The 20,662-nt window shown below is 40.9% G+C and overlaps 1 protein-coding gene across 1 annotated transcript in view; it reads left to right on the top strand.

Annotated features, from left to right (window-relative positions):
* The window catches only part of TTN (titin), a 280,899-nt gene that overhangs the window by 75,406 nt on the left and 184,831 nt on the right, over positions 1–20,662 (top strand). The window contains exons 48-86 of the mRNA XM_061185429.1: positions 1,245–1,808; positions 2,311–2,592; positions 2,693–2,971; positions 3,388–3,666; positions 3,756–4,034; positions 4,154–4,441; positions 4,556–4,834; positions 4,927–5,208; positions 5,304–5,582; positions 5,697–5,975; positions 6,077–6,355; positions 6,480–6,767; positions 6,893–7,171; positions 7,307–7,588; positions 7,689–7,967; positions 8,089–8,367; positions 8,481–8,759; positions 8,863–9,150; positions 9,396–9,674; positions 9,908–10,189; positions 11,259–11,537; positions 11,659–11,940; positions 12,716–12,994; positions 13,108–13,395; positions 13,550–13,828; positions 13,923–14,201; positions 14,305–14,583; positions 14,702–14,989; positions 15,110–15,397; positions 15,941–16,222; positions 16,483–16,761; positions 16,881–17,162; positions 17,313–17,591; positions 17,685–17,972; positions 18,141–18,419; positions 18,514–18,792; positions 18,894–19,172; positions 19,312–19,599; positions 19,743–20,030. Of these exons, the coding sequence (XP_061041412.1) occupies positions 1,245–1,808; positions 2,311–2,592; positions 2,693–2,971; positions 3,388–3,666; positions 3,756–4,034; positions 4,154–4,441; positions 4,556–4,834; positions 4,927–5,208; positions 5,304–5,582; positions 5,697–5,975; positions 6,077–6,355; positions 6,480–6,767; positions 6,893–7,171; positions 7,307–7,588; positions 7,689–7,967; positions 8,089–8,367; positions 8,481–8,759; positions 8,863–9,150; positions 9,396–9,674; positions 9,908–10,189; positions 11,259–11,537; positions 11,659–11,940; positions 12,716–12,994; positions 13,108–13,395; positions 13,550–13,828; positions 13,923–14,201; positions 14,305–14,583; positions 14,702–14,989; positions 15,110–15,397; positions 15,941–16,222; positions 16,483–16,761; positions 16,881–17,162; positions 17,313–17,591; positions 17,685–17,972; positions 18,141–18,419; positions 18,514–18,792; positions 18,894–19,172; positions 19,312–19,599; positions 19,743–20,030 (11,268 nt within the window). The remainder of the gene's footprint in view (positions 1–1,244; positions 1,809–2,310; positions 2,593–2,692; positions 2,972–3,387; positions 3,667–3,755; positions 4,035–4,153; positions 4,442–4,555; positions 4,835–4,926; positions 5,209–5,303; positions 5,583–5,696; positions 5,976–6,076; positions 6,356–6,479; positions 6,768–6,892; positions 7,172–7,306; positions 7,589–7,688; positions 7,968–8,088; positions 8,368–8,480; positions 8,760–8,862; positions 9,151–9,395; positions 9,675–9,907; positions 10,190–11,258; positions 11,538–11,658; positions 11,941–12,715; positions 12,995–13,107; positions 13,396–13,549; positions 13,829–13,922; positions 14,202–14,304; positions 14,584–14,701; positions 14,990–15,109; positions 15,398–15,940; positions 16,223–16,482; positions 16,762–16,880; positions 17,163–17,312; positions 17,592–17,684; positions 17,973–18,140; positions 18,420–18,513; positions 18,793–18,893; positions 19,173–19,311; positions 19,600–19,742; positions 20,031–20,662) is intronic.

Raw genomic sequence — 20,662 nt, 5'->3', positions numbered from 1 at the left:
AAATATTCTGTTCTCAATTTCCTGAGGACACACAGGATGACTGTCAAGTAGGTAACACTCATCAGGTGTTTGAATTCCCTCATTAGCAAAAAAAAAAAAAAATAACTCTTTCCTACCTCTTTTTTCTCACTCTTTCTTTCTCTTTTGCTTTCTTCCTACAAAGGGAAAGTGTGAGTATGAACTTATGAACTATGGTTTAGGGTCAGAAGTAGCAATGACTTGTGCTGTTGACAGAAGCATGCACGAAATGCCAGGGTGAGGCTGTCCCTTTGTCTTCTTTTTCTTTCTCTTTTTGAAGTATAGCTGATTTACAGTATTACCTTGGTCATCTTTTTCAATGACAGCATGGAGGGGAAGGGTAAATGCAGCACGCGTCTTTGACTTGAAAAAGCCAGGGTTCCCTGTAGCTTCCTCTCCTCTACAACTCTTTTATATCAGAAACTCCACACCCCCAGGCCCATGGTGACCCATTCAGTGGATTTTGCTTTGTGATCAGAGTCTCCGTACCGCCAAGTGCATGGCATTATTCTTAATGACACTTTGGGAAATTTCTTTACCCAAAATAGGCCGGTTCAGTAATGGGACTAACACTTGAGCTTCAAATCACAAGAGGAAAGAAGAAAGAGGAGGATTTTTTTTTTTAATCGGAAAGAGAGGTTCCTAAAGGTTTGCTTCCAAATGCAGAATGGACATGGGAAATGACTGCTATAAATATTTTTACAAGTTTGAAGTGATTTAGAGGATACATTTAAAGCTGTGCCATTTAAGGATTTGCTAGTGGTCGACATGAGGGTTAGAGAGACCGTATAAAACTACTGAAACTTTTTATTACTTAATATCCCTACTCTTCAGAAAAGTCAAGTACATTTTCTTTATCTTCCTTATACGGTCTTCTAATTTGCAGAATTAAAGTACCAGCTGAATTGCTTATCACATAATTCGAACAATTAATCAGCTCATAAAATGGACAAAGCTTTAGTAATAGTGAGTCAATGTTGCGAAATAAAGGAACATTTGTTCTTTCCCTTGATAGAGACATTTAAAGTGCTGTGTTACTCCTCTATTAAAAAAACTCTCATCCCTTTCCTTTGACACATCTTTTCACCTTAATACATTGCCTTACTTTAAGTAATGTCTCATGTCTATCTAAAGCTATTACTCATCTTTTTTCTTTCTTGGAATATGTAATTACAGCAAGAGCTTTGTAGGGACAAAATATAACACAGAAAACTTTTCTTTTACAGAGGCATATCCACCAGCCTTTCTCTCCAGACCTAAGTCCATAACGACTTTTGTGGGTAAGGCAGCCAAGTTCCTCTGCACAGTGACAGGGACTCCCGTGATTGAAACCATTTGGCAGAAAGATGGTGTGGCCCTCTCACCTTCCCCTAACTGCGGGATTTCAGATGCAAACAACAAACACATTTTAGAACTCTCAAATCTTACAATTCAAGATAGAGGAGTTTACTCCTGTAAGGCTTCTAACAAGTTTGGAGCCGACACTTGCCAAGCCGAGTTGGTCATAATCGACAAACCACATTTCATTAAAGAACTAGAGCCTGTGCAATCAGCTGTCAATAAGAAGGTACACCTTGAGTGCCAAGTAGATGAAGACAGAAAAGTCACAGTTACATGGAGTAAAAACGGGCAAAAGCTCCCTCCTGGGAAAGATTATAAGATCTGTTTTGAAGATAAAATAGCATCACTCGAGATCCCTCTGGCCAAACTAAAAGATACAGGAACGTATGTTTGCACAGCTTCCAATGAGGCTGGAAGCAGCTCCTCTTCAGCAACAGTAACTATCAGAGGTAAGAAGTGTGTGAATAATATTTCCACTCCCTTCTCTGGAGTCGGTGCATTTTGTGATTAAAATCATTTCATCCAAGCAGCCTTTTTGGTTTGGGGAAATCCTGGCATTGTTTGATTTTATTTTTTCAGTCTTCTTCAGAATTCACTTATTCTTGTTTGTTTAAAACTGTCTGCCATTAACAAAGCTTGCTTAAAACTTCTTCTAAGAACTTCGAGTGTCTAGGCAATCCTTAACTATCTTCTTTCATAAAATTGCTCTTTGTATAAGTAGAATTTGGTTTTGTTTTTGTTTGTTTGTTTGTTTTAACCAAGAGTCTGGGAAAGTGTTTTGGAATCATAGAAACATGGAAAGCTATTGAGTACACCACAGCCTTTTCAGAAATTTCAAGAAGACATTTTATGTGTGTTATGTGTCTCTTTGTTGTATGATGTCTACTTTTCTTTTGTGTAGTTTATGATTCACATATCTTTTCCTTTCTCATTTTTGTTAACTTCACGTAGAGCCACCATCCTTTGTGAAGAAGGTGGATCCCTCTTATTTAATGCTCCCAGGTGAATCAGCACGCCTCCACTGCAAGCTGAAAGGCTCACCTGTGATCCAGGTTACTTGGTTTAAAAATAACAAAGAACTTACTGAGAGTAACACAATCAGAATGTCTTTTGTCAATTCTGAGGCTGTCCTTGATATTACGGATGTAAAAGTTGAAGACAGTGGGAATTACTCGTGTGAAGCAGTGAATGACGTTGGCAGTGACAGTTGCAGTGCCGAAATAGTTATCAAAGGTTTGTTTACTCTGTCGTAGTCCATTGTTTTTCTGAGAAAATATTTTCTTTTCAATTGCTTGTAACACACGATTTATACAATGCTGTCATGCTTTTGTAGAACCTCCTTCTTTCATCAAAACTCTCGAGCCTGCAGATATAGTGAGAGGAACAAATGCCCTCCTTCAGTGTGAAATCTCAGGCACTGGACCATTTGAAGTTCGCTGGTTCAAGGATAAGAAGCAAATTCGAAGTAGTAAAAAGTACAGGTTGTTTTCTCAGAAGTCTGTCGTGTCCCTGGAGATCTTTTCGTTTAATAGAGCGGACGTTGGTGAATATGAGTGTGTGGTTGCTAATGAAGCTGGGAAGTGTGGCTGCCTTGCAACCCGCTTACTGAAAGGTTAGCGCTTGAAAAACTGGTATCTCTTTAATAAATTGTCAAAATAGCTTTCTTAACCCAAGGAAGGAAAACTGGTACTTTCTTTTCTCCTCCTAATCTTTGAAAATATGTTTTGCCTTTGGTTTGACCTGGGACTCTGGGGAAAATCCAGTCTTTATCTTGAGACCAGTATAAATATTTAATCTCTGATAACAAAAGTGAACTACATAATAAGCGATTTTGTCAGCTGAAAACCGTTTAGCTTCCTTGCTTCTTTCTCTTGGATGGAATTGTAATTCCTCTTGAATTTGATTTCTTCTTCTAATTAACCAACACTATGGAATAGATAAATGTAATCTAGATAAAGTTCTTAAATGCATATGGTGTTGAAGTGTTTGGGAATTAATACATTTTGGATGCTCTCTTTCTTTAATTAGAACCACCAATCTTTGTAAAGAAAGTAGATGATTTTACTGCACTAGCAGGACAAACGGTTACCTTACAAGCTGCTGTGAGAGGGTCAGAACCCATTTCTGTCACATGGATGAAAGGACAGAAGATCATTAAAGAAGATGGAAAAATCAAAATGAGCTTTGCCAATGGTGTTGCGGTCTTGATAATCCCTGATGTGCAGATTAGTTTTGCTGACAAATACACATGCCTGGCTGAAAATGAAGCTGGAAGCCAAACGTCTGTTGGGGAACTAATAGTTAAAGGTTCGTGTAAGAACGTTGAGTTGATATTTCCTTTTAAAATGAAACCTTAATACACACTTCAGAATTCTAACTATTTAATACCATTGTAGAACCTGCCAAAATCGTTGAGAGAGCTGAACTGATCCAGGTGACAGCAGGAGACCCAGCCACGCTGGAGTATACAGTCACGGGTACCCCAGAGCTCAAGCCCAAATGGTACAAAGACGGGAGACCTTTGATTGCCAGTAAAAAGTATCGAATAAGTTTTAAAAACAATGTTGCCCAACTCAAGTTTTATTCCACCGAACTGCATGATAGCGGCCAATACACATTTGAGATTTCCAACGAAGTGGGCAGCAGCTCCTGTGAGACAACTTTCACTGTCTTAGGTTAGTATCTTTAGAAACCTGTGCTTCCATATTCCTTTGAAACCCAACAAACAACCAAAACTAAAATCACTGAGCACTGTTCCACATTGTTCTTTCTTCTCTTCTTGTGCTGTGAACAGATCGAGACATTGCTCCATTTTTTACCAAACCCCTACGCAACGTGGATGGTGTGGTTAGTGGGACCTGCAGACTGGACTGCAAAATCGCTGGCTCCCTCCCCATGAGGGTGTCCTGGTTTAAAGATGGTAAAGAAATAGTTTCCTCTGACAGATACAGAATAGCATTTGTGGAAGGCACAGCCTCTTTGGAGATAAGCAGCATAGACATGAATGATGCAGGGAATTTCACCTGTCGAGCCACAAATTCCATGGGAAGCAAAGACTGCAGTGGAGCCGTGATTGTGCAAGGTTGGCTGGAAACTGTGCCTTTCATTCTTACGTAGACGATGTTCAAATTAAGCCTTCTTCCCTTCAGTCGCGCCTCTTAACTCTTTGAAATTCTTTCTTATCCCCCTTCTTTAGAACCACCCAGTTTTGTAACTAAACTGGCATCAAAGGATGTTCTGCCCGGCTCGACCATCTGCCTGAAGAGCACCTTCCAAGGGTCTACCCCTCTCACAATCAGATGGTTTAAGGGTGACAAAGAGCTGGTTTCCGGTGGAAACTGCTATATCACCAAAGAAGCTTTAGAAAGTTCCCTGGAACTCTATGTAGTAAAAACCTCCGACTCAGGCACATACACCTGTAAAGTCAGCAACATGGCTGGAGCCGTGGAGTGCAGTGCAAAGTTATTTGTAAAAGGTTTGCATGGTTTTCTTGACATCTTTGTGCCGCCATTGTTAGAAGTTCTTTCCTCTTTCTCACGTTTCTGGGTGATTTCTTGCCTTCCACAGAACCTGCCACATTTGTTGAAAAGTTAGAGCCATCACAGCTGTTAAAAAAGGGAGACGCCACCCAGCTAGCCTGCAAAGTAACGGGCACCCCTCCGATTAAAATAATGTGGTTTGCAAATGACAGAGAAATTAAGGAGAGCAGCAAACACAAAATGTCTTTTGTGGAGTCCACCGCGGTTCTAACACTTAAAGATGTTGCCATTGACGACAGCGGTGAATATATGTGTGAGGCTCAAAATGAGGCTGGCAGTGACCACTGTGGTAGCATTTTAATAGTCAAAGGTTTGTGTTCACATTGCCCCTTGTGTTACCAAAGTTGTGGCCCAGGGCACAGACTCCACCCCCATTAACTCACAATAATTCCTTTTCCGCTATAGAGTCACCTTACTTTACCAAGGAATTTAAGCCCATTGAAGTGTTGAAGGAGTATGATGTCACATTGCTGGCCGAGGTGGCAGGCACACCTCCCTTTGAGATTACTTGGTTCAAAGACAACACAGCACTGCGAAGTGGTAGAAAGTATAAAACCTTCATTCAGGATCAGCTGGTCAGCCTGCAGATCCTCAGGTTTGTAGCTGCGGACGCGGGTGAATACCAGTGTCGGGTGACCAACGAGGTGGGCAGCAGCACCTGCAGTGCCAAGGTGACTTTAAGAGGTTAGTGTCAGTTCTAAAGACGGACCAGCTTTTCTGCAGTGTCAGTGATTTTTTTTTTTTTAAGCCAGTTTTGCTATAGAGCTGGTATTCATTGAGAATTCATTCTTCTACTAGAACCCCCAGCTTTTGTAAAGAAGATCGAGAGCACCAGCTCCCTTAGAGGAGGTACCGCTGCCTTCCAGGCCACTCTGAAGGGCTCCTTGCCAATCACGGTGACTTGGCTAAAAGACAACGATGAAATCACTGAAGATGATAACATAAGAATGACCTTTGAGAACAATGTGGCCAGTCTGTACCTCAGTGGCATTGAAATGAAGCATGATGGGAAATATGTCTGTCAGGCCAAAAATGACGCGGGAGTACAGAGATGTTCCGCAGTACTCTCAGTAAAAGGTTGGTTCAGAAAGTTTGCCGTGGGTTTTAGGAAAAAACGCAGATGTAAGCCTTTCAGCAGAGCAATTCACAACCCACACCTATCCCTTTGTTTTCTACAGAACCTGCAACAATCATTGAGGAGGCTGTGTCTATAGATGTCACCCAAAGAGACCCAGCCACTTTGCAGGTTAAATTTTCAGGGACTAAGGAGATTACAGCCAAATGGTTTAAAGATGGCCAAGAACTGACCCTGGGCCAAAAATATAAAATCAGTGTCACTGACACGGTCTCTATACTGAAGATTATTTCTACAGAAAAGAGAGATAGTGGAGAATATACTTTTGAAGTCCAAAATGATGTCGGGAGGAGCAGCTGCAAGGCTAGCATTAATGTATTAGGTTGGTACAGCTTTTCTATGGAGAGAAACTGGGCATTTCTGTGCTCCTTCATCTCTTACAATTTTAGAGAAAATAAAAATTGGTAGATTGACCAACCATTTTTTTTTTCTTTTTCATTGCATAGATCTTATGATACCTCCCTCATTCACCAAAAGGCTGAAGAAAATGGACAGCATTAAAGGGTCTTTTATTGACTTAGAATGTATAGTGGCTGGGTCACATCCCATGAGCATCCAGTGGTTCAAAGACGACCAAGAAATAACAGCTAGTGAAAAATACAAATTCTCTTTTCATGACAATACTGCCTTCTTGGAAATCAGTCAGCTGGAAGGTACAGACAGTGGAACCTACACTTGTTCTGCCACTAATAAGGCAGGACACAACCAGTGCAGTGGCCATCTGACAGTCAAAGGTGGGCAATTTTTATCCCCGCCTCTCAAGAACTTATTGCTCTCTCATTTCTTAATTCTTACCTTGACTGATCATTCTAAAATAAACCATTCCTTTCCCCTTTGGCTTCTTTTTCTTTCACCCCAGAACCCCCTTACTTCCTGGAAAAGCCACAGTCACAAGATGTCAATCCCAATACAAGGGTTCAATTAAAGGCGCTCGTGGGTGGCACTGCACCCATGACAATAAAATGGTTTAAAGATAACAAAGAGTTGCACTCGGGAGCAGCTCGCTCAGTTTGGAAGGATGACACCTCCACCATTCTAGAGATCTTTTCAGCCAAAGCTGCTGATGTGGGGACCTACATTTGCCAACTGAGCAACGATGTTGGCACAGCAACCAGTAAAGCCACTCTCTTTGTAAAAGGTCTGGTCTCTACATTTTCTCATTGTCTCGCTTGCCTAGATTTTCTTGGAGGGAGGGAATAGGCTTAAGAAAACGATTCTCATTGGCCTTTGGTTTAAAAAATGTTCAATATCACATGTTTTCCCCCATCTTTAGAACCTCCTCACTTCATTAAGAAGCCCAGCCCAGTCCTAGTGCTGAGGACCGGACAATCCACGACATTTGAATGCCAAATAACAGGCACTCCTGAAATCAGAGTTTCTTGGTATCTGGACGGGAATGAAATAACAGCCATAGAGAAACATGGCATTTCCTTCACTGACGGTTTAGCCACTTTCCAAATTTCTGGTGCCAGGGTAGAAAATAGTGGGATTTATGTCTGTGAAGCTCGTAACGACGCTGGCACGGCAAGCTGCAGCATTGAGTTAAAAGTGAAAGGTTCGTTACTGCATCTTCTCTCCTTTCTGCCTGTGCTGCTGGCTAGTCCTCGGGTCTTCCTTTGAGTAAGCTGTTCTCTGTCTTCCTTTTGAATCTTTAGAACCTCCCACCGTTATCAGGGAGCTGAAACCCGTGGAAGTAGTCAAAGGTAGTGACGTGGAGCTGGAGTGTGAAGTTATGGGAACATCTCCATTTGAAGTCACTTGGCTGAAGAATAACAAGGAAATTCGAAGCAGCAAAAAGTATACTCTGACTGACAGAGTGTCAGTGTTTAATCTCAGTATCAACAAATGTGACCCCTCAGACACTGGTGAATACCAGTGCATCATATCCAATGAAGGCGGCAGCTGTTCTTGTAGTGCTAGAGTCTCTCTGAAAGGTCAGTTAGACACACAAGGAGCAGGCTACCTGATAAAAATTCTGTAATGCTCTTTAACCTTGTATGATGGGTGGGAGTTCAAATATACCTCTTCTTTTCACACTGTCTACTTTAATCACAGAGCCACCCTCGTTCACTAAGAAGATAGAAAACGTCACTACAGTTTTGAAAAGTTCTGCCACCTTTCAGAGCACTGTGGCGGGCTCTCCTCCCGTTTTTATAACCTGGCTCAAGGATGATCAGATTCTGGATGAAGATGATAATGTTCACATCTCCTTTGTGAACAATGTGGCCACAGTTCAAATCAGATCTGTGGATAATGGACACAGCGGGAGGTACACGTGTCAAGCCAAGAACGAGTCAGGAGTTGAGAGGTGTTATGCTTTCCTTTTAGTACAAGGTGTGTAAGCTAATCCCTTTCAAGAGTTATTCTGTGAAGACAATTTCACAAGCAGTTCCTTGGTTCCATGGAATTATTAATGCAACTCATCCACGTTTTCATTCTTACTACAGAACCCGCTCATATCCTAGAGAAACCTAAGTCTGTTGATGTCACTGAAAAAGACCCAGTGACCTTGGAGTGTCTTGTGGCCGGAACGCCAGAACTCATAGTGAAGTGGTTTAAAGATGGGAGACAAATAGTGCCCAGTAGATATTTTTCAATGAGTTTTGAAAATAACGTGGCCAGTTTTAGGATTCAGTCAGTAATGAAGCAAGACAGCGGGGCGTATACTTTCAAGGTGGAAAATGACTTTGGAAGCAGTAGCTGTGACGCCTACCTGAGAGTGCTAGGTTTGTATCTTGGCCCCAGTCAGCTTCCCTTATGTATATTATTGTCCTTGGTAAACAAGTGGCAACATATTAATGGATGTGTTTTGCTGTTTGCATTGGACAGATCAAAATATTCCTCCATCATTCACCAAAAAATTAAGCAAAATGGATAAAGTTCTAGGCTCTTCCATTCATATGGAGTGCAAGGTTTCTGGCTCACTTCCTATTAGTGCTCAGTGGTTTAAGGATGGAAAAGAAATAACTACAAGTGCAAAATACAGGCTCGTCTGTCACGAAAACACTGTGTCGCTGGACGTTAGTAATCTGGAATTAGAAGATACTGCGAATTACACATGCAAAGTCTCAAATGTAGCAGGGGACGAGGCATGCAGTGGCATCTTAACTGTAAAAGGTTAGAATTTCTTTACCTCTTCCTGACCCTTCTCTGCGATTGCTTTTCAAATATAGCACTCTTTCCTGGAGTCCTTTAAAACTAAAAGTCTTCATAATTCTGTTTCTTTAGATACATATATATTGAGTTCTAGAAATATTCAATCATTACCTCTTTTCAGTAATGTTTTTTATATGTCCATAAAACTGTCAAAATAACCCAACAACAAGGAATTTAATTATATGTATTTTTCTTAAAATCTATAGAACCACCAAGTTTCCTAGTGAAACCTGAGCGACAACAAGCCATACCTGATTCTACAGTGGAATTTAAAGCTATACTAAAAGGAACACCACCGTTTAAAGTAAAGTGGTTTAAGGATGATGTGGAACTTGCCTCTGGACCTAAATATTTCATTGGCTTGGAAGGATCAACTACCTTCTTAAATCTGTATTCAGTGGATGCTTCCAAGACTGGACAATATACTTGCCAAGTTACCAACGATGTTGGTAGCGACTCTTGTACCACAGTGTTGCTTGTGACAGGTGTGCAAGTTTGATTGTTTTATGTTTCTGTCTGACCTGTGGCTCCTGTCCTTTCTGTAATCTTTTACGATGTATATACCCAGTCAAGAAAGTAACCTTCTTTCTAACACGGTACACTCTATTTGCCAGGCATTGTTCATGTTTTTCTCTTTCCTATGTAGTACCTAATTGAACTTTTGTTATTTATGTCTGCTCTGTTCCCTCATAAATCTCCTCTTTTCTTCACTCTCTAGAACCACCAAAGTTTGCAAAGAAACTAGAAGCAACCAAAATAGTGAAAGCAGGTGACTCAGCACGACTTGAATGCAAGATAACTGGATCCCCAGACATCAGAGTTGTGTGGTACAGAAATGAACATGAACTCCCAGCCAGTGATAAATATAGAATGGCTTTCATTGACTCAGTGGCCGTCATACAGATGAATAGTCTTGATACTGAGGACAGTGGGGATTTCATTTGTGAGGCTCAGAACCCTGCTGGCAGCACAAGCTGCAGTACCAAGGTTATAGTAAAAGGTAGAAACCTCTTTCCTCTGTTCCTCATTACCTGAAACCCACCTTCTTCTCCCCAGGCTATCATAGCTCTTCATTCTTTTGCTGTCATTTTTAGCTTCCATTTGAGATCATAGAACATTTTCCCAAACTAGTATTATTTCCATTTTTAGATGTTTTTTCTTCTTAAGATTTGCTTACTGTAGCCAATCATTCTGAGATATTTTTCTTGTTACTCCAATGCCGTAATTCTACTCACCTCAACATATTAGCCAAGAAGTTCAAATTTGATGTTTCCAAAATGCTCAAAAAAACAAAGTGGGCATTTTAAAATTAATTTTTGCCTTCAATCAACTTATAAATATATCATCGTCCTCACTATAATCGTTATCTATCATTAAAAGCAAGGAATATTTACCACATATATACAAGGTTCAAGCAATACAGATTTTAACCTTACATTTATAACAGGACAATTATATATATATTTCTCTCTCAAAAGTCAGTTCCTATTTTTTTAAATTATATCACTATACTTTGTTGCAAATAGTACTAGTATTTTCAAGAATTTTTTTCACAAAGTCCAAGTTTGTCATATTGTAAGGCGATTATTACAAAAACCATTTGTTGACATGGAAGACTTAGAGCACAAATGTTGTGATAACTTCCAAGTGTCCCAACTGTAATGCGTATACAAAAAATTTCATTCCTGAAGTCAGGACTCCATACCTCATGCAAATCATATTGATTCTTACACTTGGGTTTGGGGGTTTGTTTGGTTATTGTTTTGTTTTGCTTTACAGTTTTGTGCATCAATCTTTATAGTCCCAGAAAAAGTAGTAAGGTGGAGTAGACAGAATGTTGAACTGCTCAGTAAGGTCACCTGAGGTCTAGCCCGGGTTCTCGGCCAGTGAAGCAGAGTGATTTTGTTAAGGCTGATGGCTTCTCTGAAGCTGTTACTCCTCAACACTAAAGTGATAGTGCTAGACCTATTATAGTATCTTGACTCATTCTTCCAATTTAAAAACAAAGAAATAAAAATATTCTATGAAGTTAAGTAGCCCAATTCATGAGGAATTCTTGTGTTTTACAGAACCACCTGTTTTTAGCAGCTTCCCTCATGTGGTAGAAACCCTTAAAAATGCTGAAGTTAGTCTTGAATGTGAACTTTTGGGAACACCACCATTTGAGGTGGTTTGGTACAAAGATAAGCGACAACTCCGAAGTAGCAAGAAATACAAGATCGCATCCAAAAATTTCCATGCAAGTATTCACATTCTCAGTGTCAACACTTCAGATATTGGTGAATACCACTGCAAAGCACAGAATGAAGTAGGAAGTGATACTTGCGTTTGTACTGTAAAATTAAAAGGTAAGCATTATTTCCTGCTCATGGCAGAAATGGCAGGAACGTGCAAAATGCTTATTTGTTTTCTCTCTTCCATTATCTTGACAATCTTTCCAACAATCTCCATCCATCTTTCCCTCTTCAGAACCACCAAGATTTGTCTCCAAACTGAACAGCCTCACGGTTTTAGCTGGTGAGCCCGCTGAGTTACAAGCATCCATAGAAGGCACCCAGCCTATTTCTGTCCAGTGGCTTAAAGAAAAGGAAGAAGTGATTAGAGAAAGTGAAAACATCAGAATAACATTTGTGGAAAATGTTGCAACTCTGCAGTTTGCAAAAGCAGAACCAGCTAATGCTGGGAAGTATATCTGCCAAATCAAGAATGATGGTGGAATGAGGGAGAACATGGCCACGTTGACTGTTTTAGGTTGGTACAATATGGTGCGATAGTTCCTTGATACAAGGAGGTGCCAAACGCTGAGATGACTTGCTAAGAGATACTGGTAGAATCTCCTGTTTTGAATTTCTAGAACTATATCAATCGTCACCCATTTCAAAGTTTTAGGGGAAAGGACCTTTCAAACACTCTTTTCTGTGTGAGCCTAACAAAAATGAGCCGTCTCTTTTATTATTTTCTTGATGGGTTAGGAGATGTAATCATGACTATCTTTTGTTGAAGCATGAAAAAATTGGGAGCCCAGCATATGTTACAAGGAAATTTTTTCCCAAAGTAACAGTTGTTAAAGCTGACAAGAATTCCAAAGATCAAAGTTTGATAGGAACGACTTACACTTTCATCTTTGGGCATATTCATTTTTAATTTTGCCATTGTTTGGATAACAACTTTCAAAAACCTGTCTTTAGCACCTTAAAGTAGAACAGAAATACTGAGTAATTCATAACAACATGTAGGCTTTGTTCTAGAGAGGGTCAAGTGCAAATCAATATATATCGACATTGATTTGTACATTGAATTGTTTTGGAAGCAACTAATGCACCAACATATTTCTTAATAATAACTCGTATAATTTCATGACAGTGTGTAATTATGGAATCACATTTTAAGGTCTAGAGAAAAAGAGAGAGAGAGAGAGAGCCCTAAGATATCCATATCATTGGAAGAAACAGTGTTAATGAATTTGATAGTAGAAACAAGGTAAAGGTAACAGGCTTTGACAGATGGCTATCACATTTTATTTCAGAGCCTGCGGTCATTGTCGAGAAGGCAGGTTCGATGACAGTGACTGCAGGAGAAACGTGCACTCTGGAGTGTAAGGTGGCTGGCACTCCTGAACTCTCAGTCGAATGGTACAAGGATGGAAAGCTGTTGACCAGCAGCCAAAAACACAAATTTAGCTTCTACAACAAAATCTCTTCCTTAAAGATTCTCTCCGTTGAAAAGCAAGATGCAGGCACATACACTTTCCAGGTTCAAAATAATGTCGGAAAAAGCAGCTGCACAGCTGTGGTTGATGTTTCAGGTTAGTTCGGATATGTTCTTCCTATCACTTATGCAAATTCCTTTCACACTCTTTCTTCTCTCAAGTGTCTTCTATTCTTTCAAACCACGAGTCTCTTGCCTCTCCTCATGCAGACCGACTGGTTCCTCCCTCTTTCACACGAAGACTGAAAGATACAGTTGGGGTGCTGGGTACATCTTGCATCTTGGAGTGCAAAGTAGCTGGATCATCGCCTATCTCTGTTGCCTGGTTTCATGAGAAAACCAGGATTGTCAGTGGAGCAAAGTACCAAACTACGTTTTCAGATAATGTCTGCGCGTTGCAGCTGAATTCTCTGGACTCATCGGACATGGGCAATTACACATGCGTGGCTGCTAATGTCGCTGGGTCTGATGAATGCCGTGCTGTGTTGGCTGTACAAGGTCAGTGTTAGACGCTCACACCCTTTCTTATGAGTTCCTCTTTGGGTGCATATCCAGGTTGACACACATTCAAAAGTGCTCTTCTTTTTGATTCAAAATTGCAACTAAATTCGAAGCTTACAGGATTTTATCATTGTCCTCCTTGTCTATGTAGAACCACCCTCTTTTGTGAAGGAACCTGAACCTTTGGAAGTACTACCAGGCAAAAACATCACCTTCACAAGTGTCATTAGAGGAACACCTCCGTTCAAGGTTGGCTGGTTCAGAGGTGCCAGAGAACTGGTGAAAGGAGACAGATGTAACATCTATTTTGAAGACACCGTGGCAGAACTGGAATTATTTAATGTCGACATATCTCAGAGTGGGGAATATACCTGTGTGGTTTCTAACAATGCCGGCCAAACATCCTGCACTACCCGTCTCTTTGTAAAAGGTTTGCTCCAGTACATTTGTGCTTCCTACTTTTTAAGGGACATCTTTGTTTGTGTTTTCACTGTGTTTAACTGCTGTGCTTTGTCCCTCCCCAGAACCAGCTGTATTTGTGAAGAAATTAAGTGGTCACTCTATAGAACCAGGGAAGTCCATCATTCTGGAGAGCACCTACACTGGAACACTACCCATTTCAGTTACCTGGAAAAAGGATGGTGCGAACATTACACCGTCTGAAAAATGCAACATAGTCACAACAGAGAAGACCTGCATCCTGGAAATTCTGAATAGCACAAAAGGAGATGCAGGACAGTATTCTTGCGAGATTGAAAACGAGGCAGGAAGGGATGTTTGTGAAGCTCTGGTATCTACATTAGGTGTGTTTCTTATTCTCAAATGATTGACATTTGTCTAACATGAGGCACGGTTTGTGTGGTTTTCTTTAATTCCAGTTGCTGACTGTGAATCTTTCTTCTTTAGAACCACCTTATTTTGTTACGGAACTGAAGCCTCTGGAGGCATCAGTTGGAGATTCGGTTTCTTTACAATGCCAAGTTGCTGGGACACCAGAAGTTACAGTGTCTTGGTACAAAGGCGATACCAAGTTACGGTCAACTCCTGACTACAGGACCTATTTTACAAACAATGTGGCCACGCTTGTTTTTTATAAAGTGAACATCAGTGACAGTGGAGAGTACACATGTAAAGCAGAAAACAGTATAGGGACTGCTTCTTCTAAGACTGTCTTCAGAATTCAAGGTAATGATATTATTTTAGAAATTAAGAAGTTTCTCTTTTCCTTGTCTTCACTCTTATCTTTATGGGGAAATTTTTATTTCATCTACTAACGCCTCAAGTATTACTTGTCTTCCGACAGAGCGCCAGCTCCCACCTTCCTTTGCAAGGCAATTAAAGGATATCGAACAAACTGTTGGGTTACCAGTTACCCTCACTTGTCGATTGAATGGCTCCGCACCCATCCAAGTGTGCTGGTATAGAGATGGGGTACTTTTACGAGATGATGAAAATCTACAGACATCATTTGTAGATAATGTGGCAACTTTAAAAATTTTGCAAACAGACTTGAGTCACTCTGGCCAATACTCCTGCTCAGCTTCTAATTCACTTGGAACCGCATCTTCCAGTGCTAGACTGACAGCAAGAGGTTTGTTCCCATGTTACTCTCTCTCTTTGCAAACCATGACTTCTTATTCATTGTCAAAGTAGAAACGGCCAATAAAAAAGAGAAAAAAAACCCACGTTGCCTTTTCTTCTCATCTTTCAGAACCTAAGAAATCTCCCTTCTTTGACATCAAGCCTGTATCTATAGATGTTATTGCTGGGGAAAGTGCTGACTTTGAGTGTCATGTTACTGGTGCTCAACCAATGCGAATTACTTGGTCAAAAGATAACAAGGAAATCCGTCCTGGAGGAAACTACACAATTACATGTGTGGGAAACACTCCCCATTTGAGAATTCTTAAAGTAGGCAAAGGAGACTCTGGGCAATATACTTGCCAAGCAACCAACGATGTTGGCAAAGACATGTGCTCAGCTCAACTCAGTGTAAAAGGTATCTTCACATGGCATTTACCAATATCGTTCTTTCCCATGTTGTGTAATTTTCTTCGAAAACTTTCTTTAGTTTTTAAATGTTCGTGATAAAGTAACTGGATCATGTTGGAATTTGTATGTTAGTGGTGGAGGCAACATTCATCGAAGTTCTGTTTTCTCTTTATTTTGTTCTTTAAGTTAGTGTATGTCTAAGAGTAGTCTTATCAGAGGGTTGTTTAATTGAAATTTGTTAAATGTTGTTTCAACTCTCTCTTTTTTCGCTCCTTCCTATTATATGGCATTCTGACTTACCATTTTGATCAAGTACCTCTATAATGCATTAACTTACATGTTTTAGTTTCCATATCCAAACTACAAAGATTAATTTGCCAATTAAATTCTCTATTAAAAATATTAGAAGTTTATTTAATAGAAAAGATAATATATTTTACAACAAAATTCTCAGAAAGTACATATATTCTTACTAATAAACCAGATTAAAAATGTATTTATGGACTCTTCAGCTACAAACGTAAGCTGTTTTTTTCCTTTGACTTACTAGAACCTCCAAAGTTTGTTAAGAAATTAGAAGCTTCAAAAGTTGCAAAGCAGGGAGAATCCATCAAACTGGAATGTAAAATAAGCGGTTCCCCGGAAATCAAAATTTTGTGGTTCCGAAATGACGGTGAACTTCATGAAAGTTGGAAATACAACATGTCATTCGTGGATTCTGTGGCATCGCTCACCATCAATGAAGCCAGCACAGAGGATAGTGGGGACTATATCTGTGAAGCCCATAACAGTGTTGGGGACGCCAGCTGCAGCACAGCCCTGACGATTAAAGGTTAGACATGCTAAGCTGCTTTCTTTCTTCCTTCTCCTCTGATCTGGATTCTTTCTCAGCAATGTTCTGAGCTCCAAAATAAAAAGGCTAGTTAAGGGGATTTGCTTGCAATTCTTAAACTAGTTTTTATGACTAGTCATTTCTTATGTTAGTATACTGTCATATGGTCGCACCAGGCACTCAACGATTTAGACTCTAAAATATTTTTTCCCTTTCATTAGGCAAATGCTCTCATCTCTTATCTTCTTTTCTTCTGGTAGCACCTCCTGTTTTCACCCAGAAGCCTTCTCCAGTAGGAGCCCTTAAAGGTTCTGAAGTTATCTTCCAATGTGAAATTTCGGGAACCCCCCCGTTTGAAGTGGTGTGGGTTAAAGATCGAAAGCAAGTTCGGAGAAGCAAGAAATTTAAAATCACTTCGAAAAATTTTGATACAAGTCTCCACATCCTTAATCTGGAAGCCGCCGATGTAGGAGAATATCACTGCAAAGCTGCTAATGAGGTGGGAAGTGACACGTGTGTTTGCACTGTCACGTTCAAAGGTTTGTATCCATGGGCACAAAAATATTTATCTCTTGCTTTCATCTTCTCTTGCTTGACCAATAATGTATGTGGCTGTGATTCTCATCTTTTTTCTCTAACCACAAATTTCTTTCATTAGAAGCCCCACGGTTTGTGAAGAAGCTAAGTGACACCTCAACCCTCGCTGGGGATGCCGTTGAGTTACGGGCCATAGTGGAAGGCTTCCAGCCCATTACTGTCGTCTGGCTGAAAGATAAAGGTGACATCATCAGAGAGAGTGAAAACACTAGGATTTCATTCATTGATAATGTTGCAACACTCCAACTTGGGAGCCCAGAAGCATCTAACTCTGGAAAATATGTGTGCCAGATCAGAAACGATGCCGGAATGAGAGAGTGTTCAGCAGTCTTGACTGTCCTAGGTTAGTAACAAAGTACAGCCTGAGAAAAAAATCAGGTTGATTGACCCATGATCATCACCTGCATATATTACTCTTATCCAATAATATACTGATTACACTCTTAGTTTGAAAGAAGACTTTGTGTTCAATGCAATATACCTCTTCTTTCAGAACCAGCCAGAATCATAGAGAAACCAGAACCCATGACTGTCACTACTGGAAATCCTTTTGCATTAGAGTGTGCAGTGGCTGGGACACCAGAACTTTCAGCCAAGTGGTTCAAAGATGGGAGAGAATTATCTGCAGACAGCAAACATCACATCACGTTCGTCAACAAAGTGGCTTCACTTAAAATCCCTTGTGCAGAAATGAGTGACAAGGGGTTATATAGCTTTGAAGTGAAAAACAGTGTTGGTAAAAGTACCTGCACTGTGTCTGTCCACGTTTCGGGTGAGTAGTATGAGGTTTTTGTGAATATACCGTTTTTCCTGGGGTAGAAAATAAAGCTTCTCTTTCAACGGAAAACTACCCTTCTCCACGTAGATCGAGTTGTGCCTCCTTCCTTCATCCGCAAGTTGAAGGACACCAACGCCATCCTGGGGGCCTCGGCGGTTTTGGAGTGCAGAGTCTCCGGCTCCACGCCCATCTCCGTGGGCTGGTTTCAGGATGGAAATGAGATTGTTAGTGGGCCTAAATGCCAGTCCAGCTTTTCGGAAAACGTCTGTACTTTGAATCTGAGCTTCTTGGAGCCCTCCGACACAGGCACATACACGTGCGTGGCCGCCAACGTGGCTGGGTCAGACGAATGCTCGGCCGTCCTGACTGTCCAAGGTCAGTGCGCAGGGGCCAGGCTGCTGCTTGACTTAGTGCCTGCCTCACAGGGGATTTCTTTATTTTGTCTTCGTGTGTAGTCTTAATTCCCTTTTCTTCAAGGAGCAAAAGCACTGTTCAATTGGATTTCTTTTTTCTCTTGATCTCCCCCACTCCTGGGGTATCTAGAACCACCATCTTTTGAACAAACCCCTGATTCTTTGGAAGTTCTCCCTGGAACGAGCCTCACATTCACCAGTGTCATTAGAGGCACCCCGCCTTTCGAGGTCAAATGGTTTAAAGGCAGCAGGGAACTGGTGTCAGGGGAGTCATGCAGCATCTCTCTGGAAGATTTTGTCACAGAACTGGAATTGTTTGAGGTGGAGCCATTGCAAAGCGGGGACTATTCGTGCCTCGTGACTAACGACGCTGGCAGTGCTTCCTGTACCACGCATCTTTTTGTGAAAGGTTTGCTCTTTTCTCTAAAACGTGTATCTTTAGCATTCTTTTCTGATTCTTTATTTAAAGATGCCACTTCTGCCCTGCTGTTTTCTCCTTATAGAACCAGCCACCTTTGTGAAAAGATTGGCTGATTTCAGCGTCGAGACAGGAAACCCCATCGTTCTCGAGGCCACGTTTACCGGCACACCTCCCATCTTGGTGAGCTGGATGAAGAATGAGTTCCCCCTTACACAATCTCGGAATTGCAGCATTACCATGACGGAAAAATCTACGATCCTGGAAATTCTTGATAGCACAATAGAGGATTATGCACAATACAGTTGCCTCATAGAAAATGAGGCCGGTCAAGATATTTGTGAAGCGCTGGTATCTGTCTTAGGTGTGTTGACAGTTACCTCTTCTTATTTCTCTCTTTTCTTTCTTTTAAAATATCATCTTTTAGCTAGTATGACTGATTGATTACCATCCTTTCTACCTTAGAACCACCTTATTTTATTGAGCCTCTGGAACACATGGAAGCAGCCATCGGAGAACCTGTAACTTTACAGTGTAAAGTGGATGGAACCCCAGAAATTAGAATTTCTTGGTATAAAGAACACACAAAGCTACGATCGGCTCCTGCGTATAAAATGCAATTCAGAAATAATGTTGCCTCCTTAGTAATCAACAAAGTGGATCCCAGTGACATAGGAGAATACACGTGCAAGGCCGAAAACAGTGTGGGGGCAGTGGCTTCCTCAGCTGTGCTCGTTATCAAAGGTGATGATGGTTCTCCTAACAAGTCTCGCTGTGTGTTGACAGATCCACTTTCTTAAAAACATCCCAATGTTAATGGGTTGAAGTATGCTGCGGGTGTTTTCTCTCTTGTAAATAAGGATTGTCTGTGACTCCCTTCCAGAGCGCAAACTTCCACCTTCCTTTGCAAGAAAACTGAAGGATGTTCAGGAGACCCTTGGCTTCCCAGTTGCATTTGAATGTCGCATCAATGGCTCAGAACCTCTTCAAGTGTCTTGGTACAAAGATGGGGTACTTTTGAAAGATGATGCTAATTTGCAAACATCTTTTGTTCATAATGTAGCAACTCTTCAGATTTTGCAAACTGACCAGAGCCATGTTGGTCAGTACAGTTGCTCGGCTTCCAATCCTCTTGGGACAGCTTCATCCAGTGCAAAGCTCATCCTCTTAGGTGAGTAGCTCATCACATTACCCTCTTCATCATAAAGCAGTTTCACTGCTCCGGGCCACCAAAGGTCTGGTGCCACTTAGTTTCTGCTCCACGTCTGGGAGCATGAAAACTGAAGTCACCATGTTGGTCTTCATTCTTTTCAGAACATGAAGTACCTCCTTTCTTTGATCTAAAGCCTGAGTCAGTAGATCTTGCTCTTGGAGAAAGTGGTTCTTTTAAATGTCACATAACTGGAACTGCACCAATCAAGATCACTTGGGCCAAAGATAACCGAGAAATTCGCCCTGGAGGCAACTACAAGATGACTTTGGTTGAAAATACTGCCACTCTGACGGTTCTCAAAGTAGGCAAAGGCGATGCTGGGCAATACACCTGCTATGCAAGCAACGTCGCTGGAAAAGACTCTTGTTCTGCTCATCTGGGTGTACAAGGTACTTGTTCAAGTGAAGTAGTAAGGTCTCATTTCAACGTCTGAAAATATAGGAGAAAGTGTGTGCTTGAAAGATATGTTTAGAACTATGGTCTAGGAATTGGAAGTGATTGAATAGATCCAGGGTCTTCTAAGTGGGACCAAGTTTTTTATAATGTTTATTTAAAAAAATATAAAACTGGTCAAACATGGACTGAAGGTCCATTTTCAAAGGCTGAAAATAGAGACTAGAGGAAGAGTGAACAAAAACTTTTCATGGAATTGCAAGAAAACCCAAGTTTGAAAGAAATTATCTTAGGACAATAAAAGGAAGTTGTCTCGAATGACTTACTTTCCACATTAGTTTATAAATTAATGGATTTTGTTCCTCGAGGGGCTAGCAGAGCCCCAAACTATCAAGCCCTTCAAGAAGAGTCAGATTGTGTCTACTTCTTTTCCTCTACTAGTCCCACTTAAATAACAGTGGAAGCCAGGGGACTGGGGAGTACATCAATATCTGACATTGTGGAAGGCAACCATGTCTCTCTGTAGCGTGTTCAAGGCTGCTGTGGTCAGAAATCAAACATTTAACTCAATGAGCTGCTGGTCTAACCCATGAGAGCATTTTTAAGGGTTTTCCTGGTGATAGTTTAT

Source organism: Eubalaena glacialis, chromosome 1, assembly GCF_028564815.1.
Source record: "Eubalaena glacialis isolate mEubGla1 chromosome 1, mEubGla1.1.hap2.+ XY, whole genome shotgun sequence".
NCBI lineage: Eukaryota > Metazoa > Chordata > Mammalia > Artiodactyla > Balaenidae > Eubalaena > Eubalaena glacialis.
Note: the sequence above shows the minus strand (reverse complement) of the source record. Positions and strands in the feature narration are given on the sequence as shown.